The 22333-nt window shown below is 43.9% G+C and overlaps 1 protein-coding gene across 1 annotated transcript in view; it reads right to left on the minus strand.

Moving 5' to 3' along the window:
- The window catches only part of CD96 (CD96 molecule), a gene marked incomplete at its 3' end in the record, with an annotated part of 23184 nt that extends 1130 nt beyond the window's left edge, over window positions 1–22054 (minus strand). Inside the window, exons 1-10 of the mRNA XM_010016765.1 lie at window positions 21916–22054; window positions 20462–20887; window positions 16904–17013; window positions 15259–15481; window positions 10409–10464; window positions 8571–8661; window positions 8029–8205; window positions 4841–4885; window positions 3908–3982; window positions 1182–1256 (exon numbers count right to left, since the gene is read on the minus strand). Of these exons, the coding sequence (XP_010015067.1) occupies window positions 1182–1256; window positions 3908–3982; window positions 4841–4885; window positions 8029–8205; window positions 8571–8661; window positions 10409–10464; window positions 15259–15481; window positions 16904–17013; window positions 20462–20887; window positions 21916–22054 (1417 nt within the window). The remainder of the gene's footprint in view (window positions 1–1181; window positions 1257–3907; window positions 3983–4840; window positions 4886–8028; window positions 8206–8570; window positions 8662–10408; window positions 10465–15258; window positions 15482–16903; window positions 17014–20461; window positions 20888–21915) is intronic.
- Between the last annotated feature and the right edge of the window lie 279 nt (window positions 22055–22333).

Below are 22333 nucleotides of genomic sequence, written 5' to 3' on the forward strand. Positions count from 1 at the left end.
CCAGTGTGCTCTGAAATTACCCTCAATTACAGCTGCCAGACTGAGGACCCTTCAAGGCCATGCCTCAGCTGGTAATCAGGCTATGAGGAAGGAATGGTAGGGATGTAGCAATGAGTGGTGCAGCGCACGGTACCTCCTGTAAATAGTAGTGTAATTCAGCATGCTTTTAGCAAAAATTGCAACCAACAAGCTGTGCCAGGGCAGGATGCTGAAGCACTAGAAGTTGTCACAAGGTTTCAGTCTAAATGTGTGGTTGTGGGTTATATGCAGGTAAATAAGCACTGGAGTGCTGCCAAAAGCATATTCAGAAAAGGGAAAGTAGCTGCTAGATTTGCACTTCAGCCAAAAGAAGACTGACATACAAATGCAAAAGTGCATTGACAAGCCCTGCCTGTTCCGAAAGCACAAAACCAAAGATGTTAAAGAGAGTAACTTCCATCTTTCTGTTTCTGAGCAGAGATTTTCTAAAAGGAAAGATTTGTGAAAAAATGCCCACCTCTGGGGTTTCCTTTATTGATTTATTGATCTTTAATGAGGCTGCCTTTCAATGTTCTCTTAGCCAGCCTTTATTGTCCCACATTATCTCATTGCTGCTCTGTGATTTTATTTAGCTGCTCCAGTAAATTTATTTCATCTATAAACTACCCTCAGCACTCACTACATTTGCCTAGCAACTCTCTTGATTTTAATATTATCAAATTAAATATGTCTAATAAAACCAGCATTCTCAAATGATTTTTTGTTCCTCTTCTGCTGCCACAAATCCTTGACAGCTTGGAAGACTCAAAGCTTTATCTTCTACCTCAATACAACTCCACAGGGGAATTGCTTCTGTGAAGTATTGAAAAGCTGGTACAGACTACACCACCCGAATTTGACCTCTCCTCAGACACTTTTCTGTGTTTAGTATTAGTTTATGCATGGCAATGTGACAACTATCAACTAGCATCTGAAATTAAGCACCACAGAGCAAATGTTCTTGGCAAAGGCATCACAAACAGGACCACATAGAGCCGAGTACCTGCTGCTGTACTTTTAGCAAGATACTCCAGATGACTTTAGATTTGCAACCCAACACTTGCTAAGTTGGTGCCACATTTGAACTTTGCAGCACCCATAACTGGCTTCATAACTCACCTGGTACAGTCCTATGAAGCAAAAGAAGTGCATCATCTACTCACGTGCTGTTGTCAAACTCTCACTAAATGCTGTGGTGCTGGCATAGGTTTTTGTTTCTGCTGTAGAAATCAGTGCTCCTTCTGAAAACACACAAGCTTGTAAACATTACTGTAGAGGACCTTATCACTTGTTTTTCACTTTTCCCTCTTTCTTCCCTGTTTCCTGACTAATGAGGTCGAATGATTGTAACCTACTACTTGATATATTGGCTTCCCTGAGACAAGCACCACACAACTCTGTCTGGTTTGAAAGTCTAGCACAAGCTAGAAACTCAAGAGGAGTTTGACGAGATGGATAAATAACCTTTGAGAAAACATATGGGGCATTTAAGCATGCATTTTAGGATTTCAGCTAAGTTTCAGCTGAAACTCAGTAGTTCCAAGTGCAGTGGCTTGTTTCAACCTGAAGCCAGTAGAGTGATGAACAAACATAAGTGAATCAGAATTTAGACAGGGTTTCACCACTTCCAGTGAGCCAAAACTGTTTTCCCAACTAGCAGAGAGAAGTTTTGGAGAAGTTTTGAAGAAGTTAGTATGTAGGAGCACACCTGCAGTACCTGGTGCCAAATGACAATTTATTTAATATATTCCATTAATCTTTCTTTGAAGTGCTAAGTATTCTGGAGCTCAACTACCTATTTATCTGATATTCAAACACAGACAGATGGCGGTTAGCAAGTAGACCTCTATTTTCCCAAGAGGACTATTTCACACTTACTAAAAAGAGTCCACCTTTCTTAGCACCTGTCTCATTTTTGGAGAAGTATCATTAAGCCATCTGAACAAATCTGAGAAGGTGAAATGAAGCTGTAACCCAGCACTCAAAGCCTGAGCATTTCTGGGCTCAGAGATGGAGCTATCATGGAAGCTAAGCAAAGACTGGGCTGCAGTTTTAACAGCCTTGGTTTTGTCTCCCTTCCTCCTTCTCCTGCCTGTATCTGTGCACTTTTCCCTCATATCAATTCCGAGCTGTTTCTTGGATGTTCATTAAAAACTTGCAAAATAACAAGAACTGAACCAACCCCCTTTTTACAATGGCAGACTTAGAGTTGGCACCCCGACTCAGCTGCAGTCCAAACAGTCTGCTCAAGAAGCTGATGGTGGCACCAGTGTGGTAATCAGCAGCATGCCAGAGAGGAGAAGCATTAACCCATAGTCAGCACACCACAACTGCCACACGTCAGGGGCATTGGTTAAAAGGCAGTTGTTTCCTGGTCTATTTATAGAAGATAAATAGCTCGGCACCAACTCACACTATAACTTTGACCTCATGCCTTCTCAAGTAGTGAAGATATATAATTGAGTGAGGAGAATCCTCTCTGCTCATATTGCATATTTATAGCCTCTGTCATGAAACTGTTTGCAGAGACAGAAGGGCTTTCAGTCTACTTGGACAAGCACTTTGTTGCCAGGCTGGGCAAGTCGCTCTACTTTGGGGATGGGGAAGACAGCATGAGAATCAAGAAGCCTTAATTTCAGTGCCTCTGCAATCTGTGTTCCTGCTCTGGCATATCTCAATCTAGATCTAGCCTCTTCATGCTCCAGGGTTTTACAATGCATGATTCAGCTCCCAAACAGCACTCTGCTGGGGCAGGATGAAGCCTTGTGTTCAGCAGCTTCCTTTAATATTACCCCACGCATTGCCCCTCGCATTGCTCACTCATCCCTGGATAAATACTGCTATAGTGTCATGTAACGTAGGTTGCTTTTAATGAAGGTTGCAGGGTTGAATTATACAGCTTAAGGAGGATGTTCGATGCCCCATGGGCTAGTGAAAGTTAGTCTGTTTAGAGAACAAGGCTGCTGCAAATACCAAGGGCCAAATCCACTCCTGTCAGCTGCTGCCTCAGCAGTGAATCATTTCTGAGACGAAGCTTTGATGCTGCTAGGGAGAGGAAGATGGAGTTTAACAACAACTTGCCCAGTTGCATCTTCCTCATGCTGCCTGTGCAGCCATTTCACACATGCTGTTTTGCATCTAGAATGGGAACGTGTGCCATGCCTGCGTTCATTCAGACCATGTGGCAGTGAGCATGCACCTTGCTGCTGGTGATGGCAGCCCCAACACCCTTGTAACTGCTGCTTATAACCAGCCGGTCCTACAGGGATCAACAGCTGGGCTTCAAAATGGAAAGAGACTTTAAAGAAAAAAGTGTTCACAGACAGGGTGTGCTGCAGTCAGTGAGCTGGGATCGGTGGGCATCAACCCTTTATCAGAAGGCAGGAGGTTTGCAGCTTCACCTGCTCTTTACTCAGGCTGCTGCCATACTGTTGAGCATGTGCCAGCTGCTGGTGCACGCACCTCTCTGTGCCAGCCCAGAGAAGAAATTGATTCATTTGCTGTAAACATTTTATTTATTGGTGCTTTTTGTTTGTATTCCTGGGCTCCAATATTTGGGTTGTACTTTTTCTAGCTCTAATGTCATTTTATGTTTGTAGGTATTAAAGAGACACAAATAAGGAGTATTTTGAAAATATATACCCAATGTCTGTTCAGTTTGCTGAAATTACTGCATATATCCTGAATAGAGCATTAAAAAAGATAAAATCAGACAGCATTTTCTCATTTTTGAACTGTGGACTTCCTAGTGTACGATGTACTAAAAAAACCAGACTTCAGTGGACATTATATTCTTTCCTACAAAAAATGCAAGGTGGTTATTGTGTTTATGTATCTTTCTCCTGCATTCTTGAAGCAATAGAGAAAACATTTTGGCTGAGTTGATCACCTTGTGTCATGGAAGCAGGAGGCAAGCTTGCTTGACTTCTGAAATCCAGAGAGGCCAAAGATGTCAGCTGGTGCTCTAAAGACAACAGATCACATTTAATCAATAGGGCATTTAAAAAATGTTATTAATAAATCATAAAGCAACCAGGATCAAAGAGCTTGCAGTAGCTGTTGGGTAAGTGCAGACTGCAGCCGGAATCCTGCTGTTGGAGTTAAGGTTAAATGCTCAAAACATATCCCACAGATTCAAGGGGCACTCAGAGATTGCTGATGTTATTAATGCTGACCCTTTCACATGGGCTAGCTGTGTGCATTGTTTATTTATGTTTTTACACACAGGGTTCAGTTTAAGTGCTGTGGGGTGGATTAAGCACTTGATGGTGGTGTTCCCCTGCCTGGCCAGGGCCTTGCCAGAAACGTTCCTGACAACACTCGGCAGATCACCTGCTCTTGCAAGTTCTCCTCTCAGTTGCTGAAGACAGTTCTATATAGTTATCCACATGCATGCTCTGGTAAAGCAGTGTTATTTATATCATTAATGAATGGGAATAATGTGCTCTTATTGGGTCAAGGAAAAGTGGTGGGTTTAACTTTTCTTCCACATGCACCTCTGTCATAAAGGGACACATTTATTCATAGTTGCATAGGGGGGTTTATTCCATTTTATAAAAAGACATAAGAGTAATACGTGATATTCAGCATGCCATCTTGCATGCTGTCCTGACATGACAGTTTTAGCAGGATTTGTGTCAGATCACTTCTTGGTTAACATCATAGCTCACAAATTCCTGTCCAGCAGCACATAGGCACTGTCACTACCAGAGCACACTGACCTTTCCCTGGCTCTGTGTACCTGACATTTAAGCAATGGTCAAGCAGAGATCCTGCACATATCGACTGAGTAATAAAGAAGGCTTTTTTTTTTAACCCTTACCTGAAGTGGACATAACAGCTGATGGAAGTGCTGAATTTCGGAGGTCTGTAACAAACCAAGGCAAACGCTTTTACTCAGGGTGAGAAAGGTGCTTATTCTGCTTTAAAGAAGTGGGTGATTCAAAGATTCAAGAGTGAAAGTGCATCACACTTAATTTTCAAATAACCTTTCAATGTACAACTCAGCCAAGTGGTCCAGTGAGAAACAAGAACTATCTGAACTAACTGTGCATGAAATTCCTAGGGAAACAAAGGTTTTGGGAGAAGAAGTTTTGGAGCCCTTGGGACCTCAACTCAAAAAGTAGAAGTGAGTTACATGGTTTTATCCCATACAAACAGATGCACCTTATTAGCATGCATGTTGAAACAACATATATGGCAGGTGCTGACACCTCCATAGCTCCATCCATGAGGCGTTTCAGAGACTGTAACTGTGACAGGAAATTTCAAGCACAGTTTGCACTGAAAAGTGCTCACTGAGTCCTCAAAGAAAATGAGAGAGAGCTAATCCTTGAAATTAAAGGACTGCTAATAGGCTAGCCCACCACAGCAGAGGTGCTATCCTGCCCAAGCAACATTTAATCCTGGGTGAGAGAAGTCTCAGGCATTTTTTTCCCCAGAAAGTGGGCAGAGTACCCCCTGAGAGGGTTAGGAAGAAGGATTAAATCTCCCCAAACAGCTCCCTGAAGGAGGTGATCCATGAAAGCTCATACAGCCTATTAGGAAAACGTACCTGGAAGGCAGCCAGAAAGTACCTCTGTCTGGTCAGGGATGCTGGGAGGGCACTGGGCAGGGACTGACCCTCTGCAGCATAAGGAGATAACTATCAACTCTCCAGCTGCTTCCCTTTGCGAGCATTTGTACCTCCTTTGACTGTTCTGAGTGCTGCTCTTCCATTCTCATTTCATTTTAGCCTCACCTGTGCTAACAGGGTTTTCATAGTATCTGGCTGACATAGAAAGATTCCTTACCAAAGATGCAGTAGGTCTAAAACCCAGGGTTGTGGGACACCTCAAGGTATGCCCAGCTCTCAGTATGCTTCTGAGGAGCGTGCAATTTAAAGCTGCAAGGGCTGCTTTGAGAGATCACCTTGCAGAGGCCAGCAGAGGACAAAGTCTCTCTCAGGGACCCCCAGTACCTGTGATGGCTTTCTGGTACCCAGCAGGGTATTGGCCGAACCCTCAGAGCCTGCCACACGCAATCTGCACTTGCAGAAACAAGCTTACATAGAAACCCACACTTCTTGCCATGCTGCTTGTCTGCAGTGTTTCTCTGACACACCTCATGTAACCCACTGCTGAAATCCAGCTGCCTCCTATGTGGAGCAGAGTGAGCCGCTCCAGGAAAGGCATCTCCAAACGGCTTCAGCTGAGGTGTGGAGGGAACGATTTATCTCTCTGCAATAAGCTGATAACAAGACAAACTTGCAGGGGCAGACCGTGGATTTGCCAAATTTACACAAATTGAGAAACATCCCATCAGTTCCTTAATTAGGAAAAAATGTTGAGATCTTGGCTGTGTACTTAAGCAGAAGGTAGAACCATTAGCAGGGCTGTTATTTTTAATTATTGGTTCAGTGCTGAAAGAGCTATATTCAAATGCCAGCTAACGCATCAGAAATAACATTAAGCGCCCCTCAAGGCTGGAGTTTAATTATGCTTGAGCTTAATTATGATAGATGACGTCACCAAAATACCTGTTTATTGTATTTGCTCTGGAATCATAGTTGCAGAGAGGAGTACATTACTACCCATCCAGAAAAAAGTTTGCAAAGCTATTTCTCTAACAGCTGCAGGAATTCAGAGACACCTCTAAAACAACCCAAGTTATTTTGTTCTCTAATTTATCCTACCTTCTGAAGCTATGGTGGTAAAAGCTTCGAATGAGGCTTCATTAGGCTTATTGTCTGTGAAGAAACAAAAAGAAAAAAGAAAGATGAAAGCAGTTCTTTAAAGTATCTTGGGTTTTGTCATAAAGGCTGAAAATTTAGTTTGGGGGTTGTGTCATATTGTGCATTAGGATGGCACCTTCCTAGAACATAGTGAGAATTAATGTAATTCTTTCCTTTCTGTCACATCTAAGTACATTAACATTTTTATACAGAGTGCATCTATCTTAGCGTTAGCATAGTCTGCAGGCAAGAACGTAGACTGTTTTAATTGACAGCTCTCCAATTTGAATATATTTCTACAAAACAGTAAAATGGGTGAAATGAGTCATTTTGGAGAAAAATGATCATTTATCTCCTTTCCCTCCAAAGCTCTATTTCCAGAGGAGTGAGCTCTGGCTTTTGATGCAGTCTCTGTGGAAATATATAGCAATGAGCATATCCGCAGCCACAAGTGAACACAGCTGAGCTCCAAGCAATCACCACAGTACGTGATGTACCCATGGAGGCTGCTTAAGGGGTCAGCAGTTCAATTGTATTATCTGTGCAGCAAGGAGCATACATAGTAAAAAAGAAAAAGGTGTAAGTATTTTTTTCAGCATTTGCTGAAAAAATAAAGCTTCAGCATTTGCACCTGAAGAGGAGGCATATAAAAGAGGGTGCTAAAGGAAATCAGTCTGGCCTTCTCACTGGCCACCCTGCATCCTCAGAAATGCCATAAACTTCTGCACGGCTGGAACACTGTCTCACTATCTCAAAATTCTTGAGACAATATTTTCCACACTTCCCTATTCATGTAGCTAATTCTTATAATACATGTTATAAGGGAGTTTCTCCGTTGTCCAAAATGGTTTAACTGGTTTTGGTTCAACTATTTTCAGGTTTCACTCAAGATGTACAACATAGCTCTGACTGAGGGCTTGAGACTCCAGAGAGCTACACTGCACACATGCAGGTTTTCTGCAACGAGTGCTCAGTGAGAAACACATGATTATAATATCTCACTAGTGCCATGTGGTTAAGCTAGTATATTTTGGGGTATGGGAAGTGCAGTAAGATACAAACAGCAAGCATCTTATGTTCGTGCAGGAGTTTTTAGCTCATTAAAAGGCTTGAGAAAAGGCTAGAGCAAAGTCTTGAGCTAAAAAACCTGTCAGAAAGTTCAAGCTGTGTGATGAGCTTGCACAATAGAAGTTCCAGAGTCTTGGCATTTCTTCAGTATTTTAAATAACAGAGAATACATATGTTTGGTGTTCTTAACGTTTTACATTTCAGATGTGTCCTATCTATGAAAAACCTACCGAAGGAAACAAATATTTCTTTTGATGAAATATTCCATGTTTCATTCCCAAGGAAGGAAAACAGACATGCACACAAGAACATCTTAGATGTCTGGTGGGTCCCTTGAAACACCAGCGTTGATGTCAGCTGATAGAAACCTTCACTGTCCTGCGAGTCTTCTTGTTCAACAGAAATTCCTTGGGGAAAGAAAAGAAAGAAAAGGAAAAGCTGCAAAAGCCTCTAATTACACTCCAAACTATAAATCGGAGCTGTGCAAAATATTGGTACTGAAAAGCAAGCTCATATGGCTGCAGGTTTCTTTGCTGAGACGCTGTTAAAGATTTGGCAAGAACGGTATGGTTATGCCAAGCCATCATTGCCATGACTGGCAATTCCAGGGGGAGGTGGCCACAGCTGTTCCTTTTGAGGAGGCCTGATACTCTTCTCTTAACCCGGATAGACACCTACAGGTTCCCCATGGCAGGAGCAGGTGAACATCCATCAGTTTTCTTGGGAATCTCTTCTACAGCTGCCCCATTGTCCTACTGACAGGTTTCGTTACCTCCAGGCTGCTCCTTCAAGCTCTCTCTGTCCATGTACCACACGAGGCTTGGCTTGGGAAATGCCTTCCTCACGATGCAGCTCACGTTAGGCTATGGAGCAGTAAAAGCCAGTTGTTAGCCTCAGTCACTTCTCACCTGGCTGCCAGCTTCCAAACTCCCTCACAGACAGAGCTTATTTACCCACCATCCCACTCAGGAAAGAAGCACTTGCTTCCTCTTTATTTATTTATGTTCTACTTCTCTCTCTCCCTCCCACCCCCTGCTTGCAGGCACCAGGTGTCTGGTTGCAGACACCGCTGAATGAGAGTCCAGGGACAACCCCATCACCTTGGGCCAGGTTCTGGGTGATGGGGCTTCCAACACCCTCCAGTCCTGTGCTCTGGCTGGAGAGATGTAGGGTAACCCCCCACCCTCCTGTTCCTCGGTCAGCATCTCAGTGACAAATACCCACAAGGAGAAACACAGGAAGCCAGCAGAAGTCAATCATTCAATATGAAGAATGGAATTACCTGGCTGGAACTCTTTCCTTTCCATGGTAAATAACCTCTGAATGTGTAATGCAATTGCTTTCCCCCCTTACTTTCTTTATTCCCTTATTTTTCAGGCACTTTACATTCATAATATTTTTATGAATGCTTCCTATGAAGAAATACAAATCTGACATCCACAGTAGACTTAAGCTCTGCAAGAAAGAGTGGAAAAGAGAAGGAAAGGAGTTGGTGTGTGTTTGGAGGTGAAGAATGGACAGAGGCTCTTGGAAGAGTTTCCTTTGCCTGGTCCTATGATAGCAGCACCACTTGCTCGCAAGACACGGCAGTGCAGACAAAAGCCTGCAATGACCAACACTACACCTGGAAATAGGTTACCACAAAAATTTTGCGTAACCAGCTGCCTCATGGCTTGTCTGAAGCAGGTGGCTATGGCTGATAAAGGGTTCTGCCTACCCACAAGCATTTTCCAAGGAAAAATTTCCAAATTAATTGGAATCCTCACATATCAAAAGCTTTAACCTGGATGGATGCAACAGGAAGCAAAGTGCTATACCTAGTAGCCGGAGTGGCTTGCTAGTGAATCATATGGGCCACAAATACATTTTATGCCAAGTATGTCTGATGCAGTACAGCAGACCTTCAGGTTTTGCCATTACCAAGCATGTGGTAAAACAGAGACCTCAAACCACATGTGTAACTGCTTAGCTCTAAATAGGGGCCCTCAGATTCAGTCATTCCATTGGCATCTGCTTGCTCCAGCTGTGTTCTGCTTGCAGCACAACACATTACGCCTGACATGATCATCACCTTTATTTACACACGAGCACCACTCCCACAGCACCTGCTTGTCCCTGTCCTAGCAGGGCTGTGTGGCAGATGGGGGCTGCCACTTCCTGGACACTTGGAGCAGTGTGCGAGGTAGAGGGTAACCTTCTTCAGAGATGGATTTTAAGCAGTGTGGAGAGGGCAGCTCGAGGCTGCCAGGTGGTTGCTGGCAGATGGGAAGGGAAAAGGAGCATCACGTCCTCCTGCAATATCATCACAGCCTCTCTCACAGCCTCTCCTGTCCTGGAGCCTTCACAAGTAACACAAACCCAGATTTTGCCCACGCACCAGGGAAGCCCATAGCTAGCTCCAGTTTGTCCTCACTGAAACAGCTCACTGCTGTGGGGATGGGAATCACTCAGAAGAAAGGGCATGGATGGCTGATGTTAACTCATTGACTCGCTCATCGCCTTGTGAGCTTGGTCTGTTTGGAGGTGCCTGGTTCATCTTAGCTTGCCTGGCCCTGCAGGGGTGGCACAGTGATGATCACAGGCATTACTCTTTCCTCCAAAATCACTCACCTTCACTGAAGTGCCAGCTGTGCCCTCCTGCAGGACAACAGAGATCTCGGGGTAGGCTGGAAAGCAAACAAAGTTTTATTAGTAAATTGGGTAACACAGGTCACAGTAACAGCTTCTAATAAGGCTTAACAGCCTTGTTTCATAAAAAGAGTGGAAATTAAATCCTACATCCACCCACACATCTAGCGAGATAAAAGCTTGCACAGCTCCGATTTGAGGTTGAGGAAGTGGTTTACAAGCACATAACAGCAGCTACTACCACAAGATCTATGATGTATTTCTCTGCCTACCTAAACTATTCTTGGGTGGCTTTGCTGGAGAAACGAGCTGAAACCATCCTGCAGTCGTGGCTTTAGCAGCAGAGCCACCCTTCAAGGGCCTGCTGAAATAAAACACTTGCCGGTTGTTGGTTCCTCTGGGTGTTTGACAAAGTCATCTGTGAAGGCTTTAGCCATCCCCAAAAATATTGATTGATATATCAGTGGCTATCCACATGCCATTGCCTGGGCAGACATGTGGCAGTGTCAGACTACAGCTGCTGCCTGCCTTGCTGGGAAGCCCAGAGCTCACCTTCACATCAGAGCAGCAGGTCTCTGATGACCACATCCACTACAAATGGAAAAGGTGTTCTCTCTTGTTTTCACAGCATTTTGGTTCTAGGCACAGCTGACTGTCCAGATAAAAGTCGTCAGGTACAGTAAGCCTCTCTAAGTTGGCATTTCTAAATTAGCCATTGCAGTCAGTGGTTTGCAGTGATATTAACTGACTTGTTAAGTAAGAACTGTTGAAACTGTGTTAATATATAGTAAATCTCAAAAGTCTTGGATAAATTGCACTTCTGTTCCTTTCTGAGCCTTAAAACTGGATTTGAAACAAGTGCAGGTCCTGAATTACTTAGGAGATCCAGGCTACATCTCACTTTAATCTTTACCATTAAGATAATTTATTTCCCCTCTTTTATTTCTTCCTAACCCTGAAGTTACCTGTTTTAATTCTCCCTCCTACACCCTTCTGGTTTGTTTTTGGTTGGTTGGTTGGTTTATTTTGGTGGTTTCTTCCTATCAGAAAATTATTGTTTTTAAATTATATCCTTGTTTCTGCCTTGCCAAAACTGTACAGATGGTAGTGGGCCTGGTAAAAGACAACCATACTTTTTCAGCTATAAGAAAAGTCTGGTACATGGGATCTTCTAGTCTCAGCTAAAAGTTGGCTGAGAGACTAAATAGAATCTAGTCTAGTGCCTACATTTCCTTCTGTTTTTTTGATGAGAACGGGCATCACTGAATCATAGAATACTAGGTTGGAAGCGACCTCAACGATCATCTGGTCTAACCTTTTTAGGCAAAACATGACCTAGACTAGATGTCCCAGCACCCTGTCCAGCTGAATCTTAAAAGTATCCCAACACAGGGTACTCCATCACTTCCCTGGGGAGATTACTGCAATGGCTGATTGTTCTTGCTGTGAAGAATATTCCTCTTGTGTCCAGTCAAAATCTCCTGATGAGTACAGAGGAACTTTACGTTAGATATAGGAAAGAAGTTCTTCACAGTGAGGTTGGTGAGGCACTGGAATGGGTTGCCCAAGGAAGTTGTGAATGCTCCAACCCTGGAGGTGTTCAAGGCCAGGCTGGACAGAGCCTTGGGTGACATAGTTTAGTGTGTGGTGTCCCTGCTCATGGCAGGGGGGTTGGAACTAGATGATCTTAAGGTCCTTTCCAACCCTAACTATTCTCTGATTCTATGAACTTGTGCCCATTACCCCTTGTCTTTTCCATGTGACTCCTTGTAAAAAGGGAGTCCCCATCTTTGCTGTAGCCACCATTTAAATACCAGAACATCGTGATAAGGTCTCTCCTGAGCCTTCTTTCCTCTAGGCTGAACAAGCTCAGGTCTCTCAGCCTTCCTTCACACACCAGGCTTCCCAGCCCTCTGATCACCTTTGTGCCCTTCTCTGGACCCTCTCCAGCCCATCCACATCTTTTCTGTATAGCCAGGACCAAAACTGAACACAGTATTCCAGGTGTTGCCTGACAAGCTCTGAGTGGTATGCTTTTCCACATCTGTACTAGATGCTGGCTGCCCTCTGCTTTCTTGGAAGACATTTGTTGGGTAACTGTTCTGGCAGGCAGCTCTCAAGCACAGCTCTGAATGATCTAATAGATCTTTTCCATTTAACATCTCAGCCCCTGTTAATAGTTTTACATTCATTTGTCTTGCTGGGATATTTACCAACGTTTTGGGTCTAGCAGAAATTCAATAGTTAGTGCCGCAGTTTCTGCTGCTGAGCTCTTACAAAAAGGAGAAATCAATATTTGGCAAAGTTAGATGTGAAAAGAGCATACATTTTCTCAAAAACTTATATTTAAAAGAACTCTGTTCTAGGAAAGAAATATTTTAAAGCATATCACTCCAGAAGTGCCCTCTTAAAAAAAGCTTTCCTGACTGAATGTCTGTTTTCACTCAACCTATCAAGTCTCTCAGCTTCATTGAGAGACTTGTTCATATCTTCCCTATCCTCTACTGCCCAGCTCTCAGACATACTCAGGTCACCTCAAGCATCTGTGGGGAAGCACCACTTCTGCTTCTCAGACTTAGGCTGTGTTTAACCCTGCAGCTTTTTGTCACAGCAATCCTGTACAAGGAGCTTTACCCAGGCCACAGACCTTCCCTCTCCTTCTCCTGCCTATTGCAGCACCATGGTGCAGTAGCTGCCTGCCCTCCCTGCCCTACTTTAATGCCACCCAGCCCATGTGGTTCAATTGCACAAGTGTTTGGGTGATGGGGTTGCTGGCTTGCTGAGATGGGAAAATCTCCCCAGGTTTCAGTCAGCCTTTGTTCTCTAGCTGCATCCTTACTAATGGCAAGGATGACAGATGTAACCAACGATAATGTGCTATTGACATTTTATATGCTTACTGTTGTGCTTAGGATTCTGCCTTGGCCATTTGAACCTCCACATAATCCTGCTCTTGGGATACCTGTGAGAGAGGCTGGGGGGCCCCCCCCCCCCCGCCCCCCCCCCCAGTCCAAGGCCAGCCAGCACTTACTGAGGGCATCATAGGCTGTTCACCACCAAGGGCCACAGGTGCTTTCTCCTGTTTGCCTTTCTCTGCTGTTGTACTGATATACGGATCTGAGTGCATGCATAGACAACCATACGTGACACAGTAATTCAGAGAACAAGCCACATAAAGCAACCTCTCAGAGTACCAGATACCAAGATAACAGCAAACCAAGGCAAAAGCATCAGTAGGGAGGGAGGGGAGGGAGAGTTCAAGTTTGCTAGTATTCTTGAACAGTTACCCAGGTAATACTGTATTTATTTGACAAATGCTGATTTTCAAAAGTAAGACCCATGTCTGAATCATACAAAAGCAAGAGGAAATTTCAGATCATCAACTTCTATTTCTCTTGCGTCAGTGACCAACAGCTCCCAGACACAGGTTTTGCTGGGATTTTTTTCTCTTGCTGCTCCCCATTGACTGTTGACATACCTACTCTTTAACACCCATTCAGTTTTGGGGCATTGGATATATTTTTCCCAGACTCACTGTCAAAAAGCAGAAAATACATTTTTTTTTTTAATGGGCAGCATTTTTCTGATTCAATTGTACCTCAGCAATTGTAGAGTAGTTCCTAAGAGACTAGAAAGGGATTAGAGCAAGAAACTAAGATGGAGAAATCTTCCATCATGAAATGCCAGCCCACACTTCTGTGGTACACGTGGTCTGGCATTCCTAAGCAGTTTGAGACCCCCAGGCAGGACCTCACTTTCAGAACCAGAGCCTTTGGCAGCAGTTGAATACCACGTGTCTTCAAGGATGTGGCACTGCAACAACAGTAGTTCCAAAACACTTTACCTGTTTACTAAATTTTGGCTATTATTTCCTAACACAGGCAGCATGGTTGTTTTGTCACTGGCGCATTGAGGTCTTGATGACCAAGGTGCTTACCTGTAACCTGCAAGGTGCCAACATAAGCTTATACATTGGGGTGAGATAGTGGCAGTGTGCGTGCCAGTGGTGTTGATATATATGCAATGGCTCTACTATTTTTCATGCCAGAAGTTGGAGGAATGGCCTCAAATTCTTCCTAAGAATCATGGGGTTATTTCTTAACATTTTAACTCATTGCAGCTGAAAAAAATTAATGCAAATATTTATACATAAAGAAATCCCAAACCAAACCACCCAGCATATTTCAGAAGCTACTGCTTTCAGAACCAGACAGGAGTGTTACCTTTCCAAGTGCAAGTAAATGAGCATCTGGCATAAGCCCCTATCCTGGATTCAGCTGTAACAGATATTTTTCTCCTTCTTAGTAGCTGGTGCAGTGCTGTGTTTCTTGACTTTCAGTCTGGGAACAACGCTGATAACACCGATGTTTTTAGTTGTTGCTCAGTAATGTTTACTCTGACCAAGGACTTTCTCAGTCTCATGCTTTGCCAGAGAGGAGGGGAAGCCAGGAGGAAGCAGAGACAGGACACCTGACCCAAACTGGCCAAAGGGGTATTCCATACCACAGCACGTCATGCCCAGTATAGAAACTGGGGGGAGTTACCCGGAAGGCCCAGATCGCTGCTCGGGTCGGGCTGGGTATCGGTCGGCGGGTGGTGAGCGGTTGTGTCCTCTCCCCTTGTTATTCCTCTTATCATTATTATTGGTAGCAGTAGTGGTTTGTATTATACCTTAGTTACTGAACTGCTCTTATCTCAACCCGTGGGAGTTACATTCTTCAGATTCTCCTCCCCATCCCTCTGGGAATGGGGGGAGGAAGAAGGGAGGGAACAAGCGAGTGGCTGCATGGTTCCAAGTTACCGGCTGGGCTTAAACCAAAACAGCTCCTTACCAAATACTCTCACGGTGGTGCTGCTCTTCTGGACTCTCTCCGGATGGGATACCACGTGGCAGGAAAACACCCTGCCATCATCCGTTATTTTGGTGGGGAAAATCTTCAGAGCATTATTCAAACCCAGGTGGACTCTTTGCCCATACAGCATGCTGCTGTTCCTGTACACTGCAGGACAGGAGGGCTCCTTGGTTACAAGTTCCTCCTTCCTGCCATCTTCCTCCTGTAAAAAAAAAGCAACCCACACAACATGTGAAGACCAGAACCCCGCCTTCCCTACCCAGCCAATATTTTTGTAGATCAGCTCTATTCCCACAGAAAACCTTCCCTCACACCCCTAGCATTGTGTAGTAGTAAGGGGACATTTGCAGCATATATTTTTTTCCAAATACATTCTCCCCCAGAAGTTCAAAATCAATACTTGTCATCATCTTATCAATAACTAAGGAGTAAATAGCTGTGTCTTGTAAGTCCTGATTTCTGTAGCTTGCAGAGAGGTCATCAGAGCTGCTTTCTCACTGCAGCAATCTAAGTTATGCTGAACATAGTTAATATGACTGAAATTCCAAGAAAATCTTTGGGTTTTTAGATTTTAAATATTGAGAACCCGATAACACTTGCTAAAAGTCACCTCCATTTAAAGCCTATGTGGCAGCCACCCTTAGATATAGGTGCAGCCTGCACATTTTGGACATCTGTGCCTCAGTACATATTTGCAAGCTGTACTCCGAATGACTCATGGTGACCCACATATATCATTGTGCTGAACTTTGGGTTTTTTTCCCCTTCCTCTGCTACTTTGTAGAGTGAACTAGCAACACTAAAAAGTAGTAAGGGCAAGGATGAATAGATAATGAGCCAGGACAGAAGATCGAAAAACCTAAAACATTTGAAAATCACTTTTAAGAAAACCCTCAACAGTTACAGCACCTCAGTAGCAATAAATAGAAATTAACAGGGTCAAGCTCAAGGACACTGGTGGCTGGTACTTATCACTACATACTGAAATTAATGCTAAAACATTACATTAAAACACGCATGCAAATATTTATCCAGAAAGTGGGATGCAGTACAAAAATATAATGAGCTTTATATCTCACAGCAAACTGTTTAAAATAGTTTTTATGTGGTTAGCTAGATAACCAGGTTCGCATGTGTTGGCGTGCATCTGTGATACAGAGGTTAACCAAAACATTACAGTTAACACCTTTTTTCTTCCCTTTCTATTTCAAAGCTGCTTGATGTCTCACTACCCTACACAGTAACTGGGTATTTTTCAGAGATATCAAAGCTTAACTACAGCAAAAATCCCTGAGAAATCCAATACAAGGAATAGTTTAGTTCTGTTATATTTGCTAAGTCCTTTGGCACTTTCCATGGCCCTGTTCTACATGCATTACTGAAAAACCAAAAGCAATCAAGATGGAATTTTGCCTCTTTGTTTCTTTAGCAGCTATTGTTTGTGGTGTCTATGTTGCAAACCCATGTTTATACTTTTCCCCTTTATTATCTCAGTCTAACATGACCAACACCTTTTGTTTGGCTGATTCTGCAGGACACAGTGAAGTCTAACATTTCTATTTCAATCTGCAAAAATACCCTGCAGTTCCTTCTGAAATTTATACCTGAAAGGAAGAATACTTACCACCAGCCATTTCAAAGGATAATTCGACAAATTTTCTGAGGCCGTTTCCTCAAGGCATGGAATTTCTAAAGTTTGGTTTAACCACACTTCCTTCATATAATGCTGCTCCTCTTTTATCATTGCAACAACAATAAAAAAGACCAAGAAGGAAAATCAGAAACGTGATAGTCATTGTGCTTTAGAAAACAATATTGACTAGTCTGCTGTTCAAGGAACAGGCACTTTTTTGATTAGAAGAGAACTGTAATTTTCAACCATTACCCACAGACACATTTGTTAAGTGAAAGCTCTGCATCTGATTCTAGATGCAGTTTCATGACTCTAATTCATGGCTTTACATGAATTTTTGGGCAATTCGTAAAATCCTGTGCTTAAATGCAGGATCAAGATGTCTCTTTTTGGAGCTGAGAGCAATTTGAAGCTTCAATTTTTCTCTTACATTTTTTTTTTTCCTGTGACAATAAACCTTCACATCAATTTTGTGCGTCTGTATTTCCTTTTCTCTGAAAACCTTTCACAAAGCAAGGTGTTCAGCATGTCAGGCAGGTTGAGATTAATCCTGGTTTTCAGGGTAAGTGCTATTTTTGTCATTCTCCATCCTGCCCATTATCAGGAGCAGAGAACTTGCCAATAAAAAAGCATTTCAATATCTCCTACCCTACCCACTCCCAGTCCAGGGCTCAAGTCCACCTTTGGAAGAGTCAGAGTGATGCACTGAACAGAGCACAGCTGTCGTCCAAGCATCAGGTCCGCATATGTGTGTACATTTAAACAGGAAGAACAGTGGTGATGGCCAGGAGATGCTATGAGTACCTTGTGAGCACTGATCCCTCTGACCATTAGCCCAGCAGAAGATGGTCACACTGTGCAGCCTGCCATGCTGCCATCACTGTGCTGCCCAGACCTGCCTTACCTCTAGGCAGGCACCAGCACACACTACTGGGAAACTCCTGAACTTTGCTCCCCTGACAGCTCTACTTGTATGTTGAGATAAAATAGAGATATATTTTATCAATCTTTTTTTATCTTGAGAGGAGGGAGAATATCTAACAGATTTGGACTGTTGTTTGGCAATGGGGACTTTCTGGTGACTGTAATTTCCTGTATGTCTGACACCCAAGCAGAGAGTGACACTGTCAGCACACAGCCTGTGCCACAGGGACACAGAGAAAGGCAGTGCCCAGGGTGGTGCCCAGGAGACCCAGGAGCAGAAGCAGCTTCTCTCCATTTTCCACCAGAGCCAAGCAGCTGAGGAGCTAAGCACAGTGGGACACAGCATGCACAAGCACTAAAGGGGCTGGACAGTGCAGAAAGGAAAGAAAAGGCAAAGGAAGCAAATCTATAGCTTCCCTGGATGAAAACAGCACAGGGGACTTTGCTGGGACAAGCTACTGTGCAAATGTGCCATGCAGCACGCAAGCATGAAGATGGGTAGTTGCTCCAAGAGTTCAGCCTGCAAACAGCCTCAGCCTGTTCTCACAGTTCCAGCTGCTGTTTCCCATCTTTGATTCCCATCTCCATTAACAGCCTGTTGGCTAAGGTCCTCCTTGTTTGTCAGTTCTATGTAGGCCTGCTGCTCTGAGAGCTTTGCAGCATTTACAAGTTGAATCCATCTGGTTTCACTTCACTTTGATGTAGCTGGGAGCTGTACTTCATTAATGGCTAGTACCCTTCTCCACCCCACTTGTAGGCTGGGTTAAGATTATTTGCCTTTTTTTGAGTTGAAGTGGTTTATTGCAAAAGATCTGGTTACCTTAAAATACAAATCTGCAAGAGGTATGTTGCAATCTGATTTTTTCTTAGTTCTCTCTAAGCAAGCTGTTACTAGTAGCACAGCTTGCTACATCATGTAGTTACTGAAACAAGCCACAATGATGTCTATACGAACAAGAACTGCCCACATTTAACATGTAGACAACAATAACAAAATTGACCATTCCAGTATCAACCAAGAGCACCAGCAAGAGAAAAGGAGCAATGCCTAATTAGCACTATTCCTGTATTAAGGAAGAGACAGAGAAAAAATGCACGAAGAACAGAAGTTTCATGTAGTTACCAGCACTATTTATACCTCACTGCTCTCTGCTCAATCTATCCCCTTTGCCCTGTGAAGCTCAAGAAAATTCCCAAAGGGAAGCCAACTGTAGCATACCCCTGTATGCCAGGTGAAGTGGCAGCTTCATCCTTGACACAGTTATCCAGCATGTATTGTATTTCTATGGGTGGCACAGATATGCTGGCACTAATTTTGCCTTTATAAGTTTATCAGAGCAGAAGGGTGCTGCTGGGTTGCCCCTGATGTTTGCTTCCAGGATAACAGAACCAAAGTGCTTCAAGCCACTGCCATGCAGGTGCCATCAGGGAGCAAGGGCTTGGGCTGAATGTCTCTGTGTATGAGGCTTGCACAGGACCTCCTTCTGCCGCACTATGAATGCGTCCCAGCCTGGGGACCAATGTCCCTCCTGCCACCAGTTTGGCATATTGATGGTGGAAGCACTGCTGTCCTCTGCTACTCCCAACATCACCTGCACCCACCCTGCTCCTAACCTTTGAATCTGTGCTGTATCTACAGCCGTGGGCACAAGCAGAGTGAGCATGTTGGCCTTGCAGATCTTACCTGAAACCATGCCAGGATTTAGTTTAATCCTTCTCGGCTTGTTAACAGAAACCTGGGTCAGGAAGAGGTTTCTAGGGGTCATCAAATCCAATCCCTCATGTGCAGAACAGCAAGCTTGCCCAACATCCCTGCCCAGCTCTGTCTTCACAGCAGTTTGGACTTTTGCCCTCACTGCTGGCATTAAGTAGCTGTTCCCAAATTGCTGCGGTAATGGTTGCCACTCTTGTTTAATTTGTAGTCAAATACACTCACGTCCTATTTAAACCCATTTGTTCCTTTGCCAGGATAATTTAAATATCCTTCCTGGAGTTCACACTCTCCCCTGAGGCTTACTTACCAAGAGCAGTTATGCTGCTTTCCAGCTTCCTTTTAGCTGACAGAAGCAGCCACGTCTCTGTTCCTGTGACTGTCCTAAGCAATTCCCTACTTTGCTCCAGTTTGTTTTTCACAGTGGGACACATCCCTCCATTGAGCTAACACCTAGCACACCCAGCAGATGACACCTCTCAGCCTCAACCAGGCAAGGCTGTTTTCTCTTTCTAGTGCTTAAGGCTGCGTGCTCATAGCAGCAGCACAGCATGGTTTGGAGATCCAGCATCCTCAGTCCTGCCATATCCTGAGCCACTCATCCAGTCGTCTCTGCAGCATGTTTCTCTGAAATGAAAATATGGAAACTGCCCATCTCACCACCTTTTTTGCCTTCCTATTTAAATTTTTATTCCTCCATATAAATCGGGTTTCCTAATAATGAGCTGGATAACAATAGAGAGTGCCTGGTAAATAGGAAACTCTGTAGGCAGCGGCATTCAGTGGCACCAGTGCAAACCCCAAAGAAGTCACCATCAAAGGCTAAGAAATATTAATCTATCCTGATATTCCCTTACTCTCTTACCCCCACCCAATGTTACAAAAAACCCAACATCTCATTCGTAATCACTTACCTTCTGCCTTGACAATAAGTTGGATTTTTGCAGCCTTTCTCCCATAAGGGTAAGTAGCAAAACTGCACTCATACTGTCCACTAAGGGAGACAGTAACGTTTTTCAGATGCAGAGCCCACCAACTGCATTCAGACTTGCCATTTGGATCATGGGAACACAAATCCTCTGTCTCATCCCAGCTGCAGCACTTCCTCATGCTGAAGGACACCGAAAAGTTGTAAGAAGCCTCAGGAAAGGTGAAGTAATGGGTGCCATAAACAGGGTGATAGACAGCTATTCTGCTAAGCTGTGTGTCATCAGTCTTGGACCACTGCGTCTGTACGATGAAGGTGGTGTGTGGTTTTGGGAAACTGCATACCAGGGTGACGTCAGTACCTGGCAAAGCGTGGATCACTTCTGTTTCTGTAACAACATCTTCAGGCTGGCCTTAAAAGCAAATTGGACAATTTTCAATGCAAGTAATGTTTAAACAAAGCCTTTTCCTAAACCATCTTTGACATCATTTGGTGCCTTAGCTGCAGCCAATCATGCAGACCCTGGAACCGTAGCAACAGGCTTTCCAGTGAAGAGGTTTACAGCAGATCTCCACTAGTACAGACTTCAGAGAGAGAACCAGGAAAGTAAACATGCACTTGTCTGGAACAGGGCAGGGAGCTCCTGTCACGCTCAAGGGAGAGAAATGGGAGCTCTGACTCCCTCTGTGAAAACGGAAATCTTTCATGTGATATAAATAAAGTAGAAGCTGGGCCCAGTTATGCCCCAGCAATTTTTGCAAGAACAAATGAGTTGTCCCTGCTGACTAATTCTGCCCTTCACCATTCCTCCTGTCCATTGCCATTGCCTTCACTGCTTTGACAGAGAAACCTGTTCTTTACCTCTATGTTATTAAATAGCTCCTGCATGGCTTAAACAAGTGTCTGTTTCATTGTCAGAGTGAGCTACCCTCATATGTATGGTTTCCTTCTCAATTAATTTCATAAAACATGTTGGCAGTCCTTAGTGTGCCATATAAAGGAGTAAAGAATGGGTGGAAAGAAGGGGCTTTCAACAGAAGCCTATACTACTCAGTTTTGCTGCTGCTGCTGTAGTAAAATTGATTTCTCTTCCTTTCTCCCTGCTATGAACAAGAGGCTCACAGTCCCCAAATCCCTGTATGGAGGGCACTGACAAACTCAAGGAGATGAAGAATTTATGGATGGGGGAGTTGTAGTAATCAGACAACCAACCATAACCACAGAGCTTTTTTTCAAAGGGGCATGTGGGTCCCCAGAAAAAAATGGCCTTGTGCAGATGTTCTTAGGTACAGACTTGCTGCCCCCCATACCCACTGGATTTTATCCTCCCTGTGTATCAAAACACCACTATAAATTTGCTTTGGGAACATGCCCCACAGTCCCACCAGCCGTGCTGCTGGCTCCCTGTGGCAGCAAGTGCACACTGCTCATCCTCCTTACTTGAAAAAAGCGGGTACCAATTTTTCTGCCTGCGGGTGGCCTGGTGTGCCCCATGCTCAGCCAGCTCAGCCAGGAGTGAGACGGGAACCGGCACACCCGCAGCTCCGGTTTGACAGGAAAGAACAACAGAGTCCCACATCCTTGCAGAGCTGGCTGAGATTTGGTACCTAAGCATTGGAGGGTGACATGAACACGTAGAGACTAGGTGCATGGAGAACAAAGCTACTGAATGGCCATGCCCAACATTAATCTCTTTTTTTTATTGCTGTGCATGCTCGGTTCATCTTTTAATTGACTCCTAAGAGATGGGATGACATAAAATGGTAAACAAAAATAAGCTTGAGTGACAAGTGCTGTGAGAAAAATTACTGAAAACTATTTTTGTCAGTCCAAGGAGCTTATTGTAGCAAATACTCAT

This window comes from Nestor notabilis, unplaced genomic scaffold (genome assembly GCF_000696875.1).
Source record: "Nestor notabilis isolate BGI_N333 unplaced genomic scaffold, ASM69687v1 scaffold4596, whole genome shotgun sequence".
Taxonomy (NCBI): Eukaryota; Metazoa; Chordata; class Aves; order Psittaciformes; family Psittacidae; genus Nestor; species Nestor notabilis.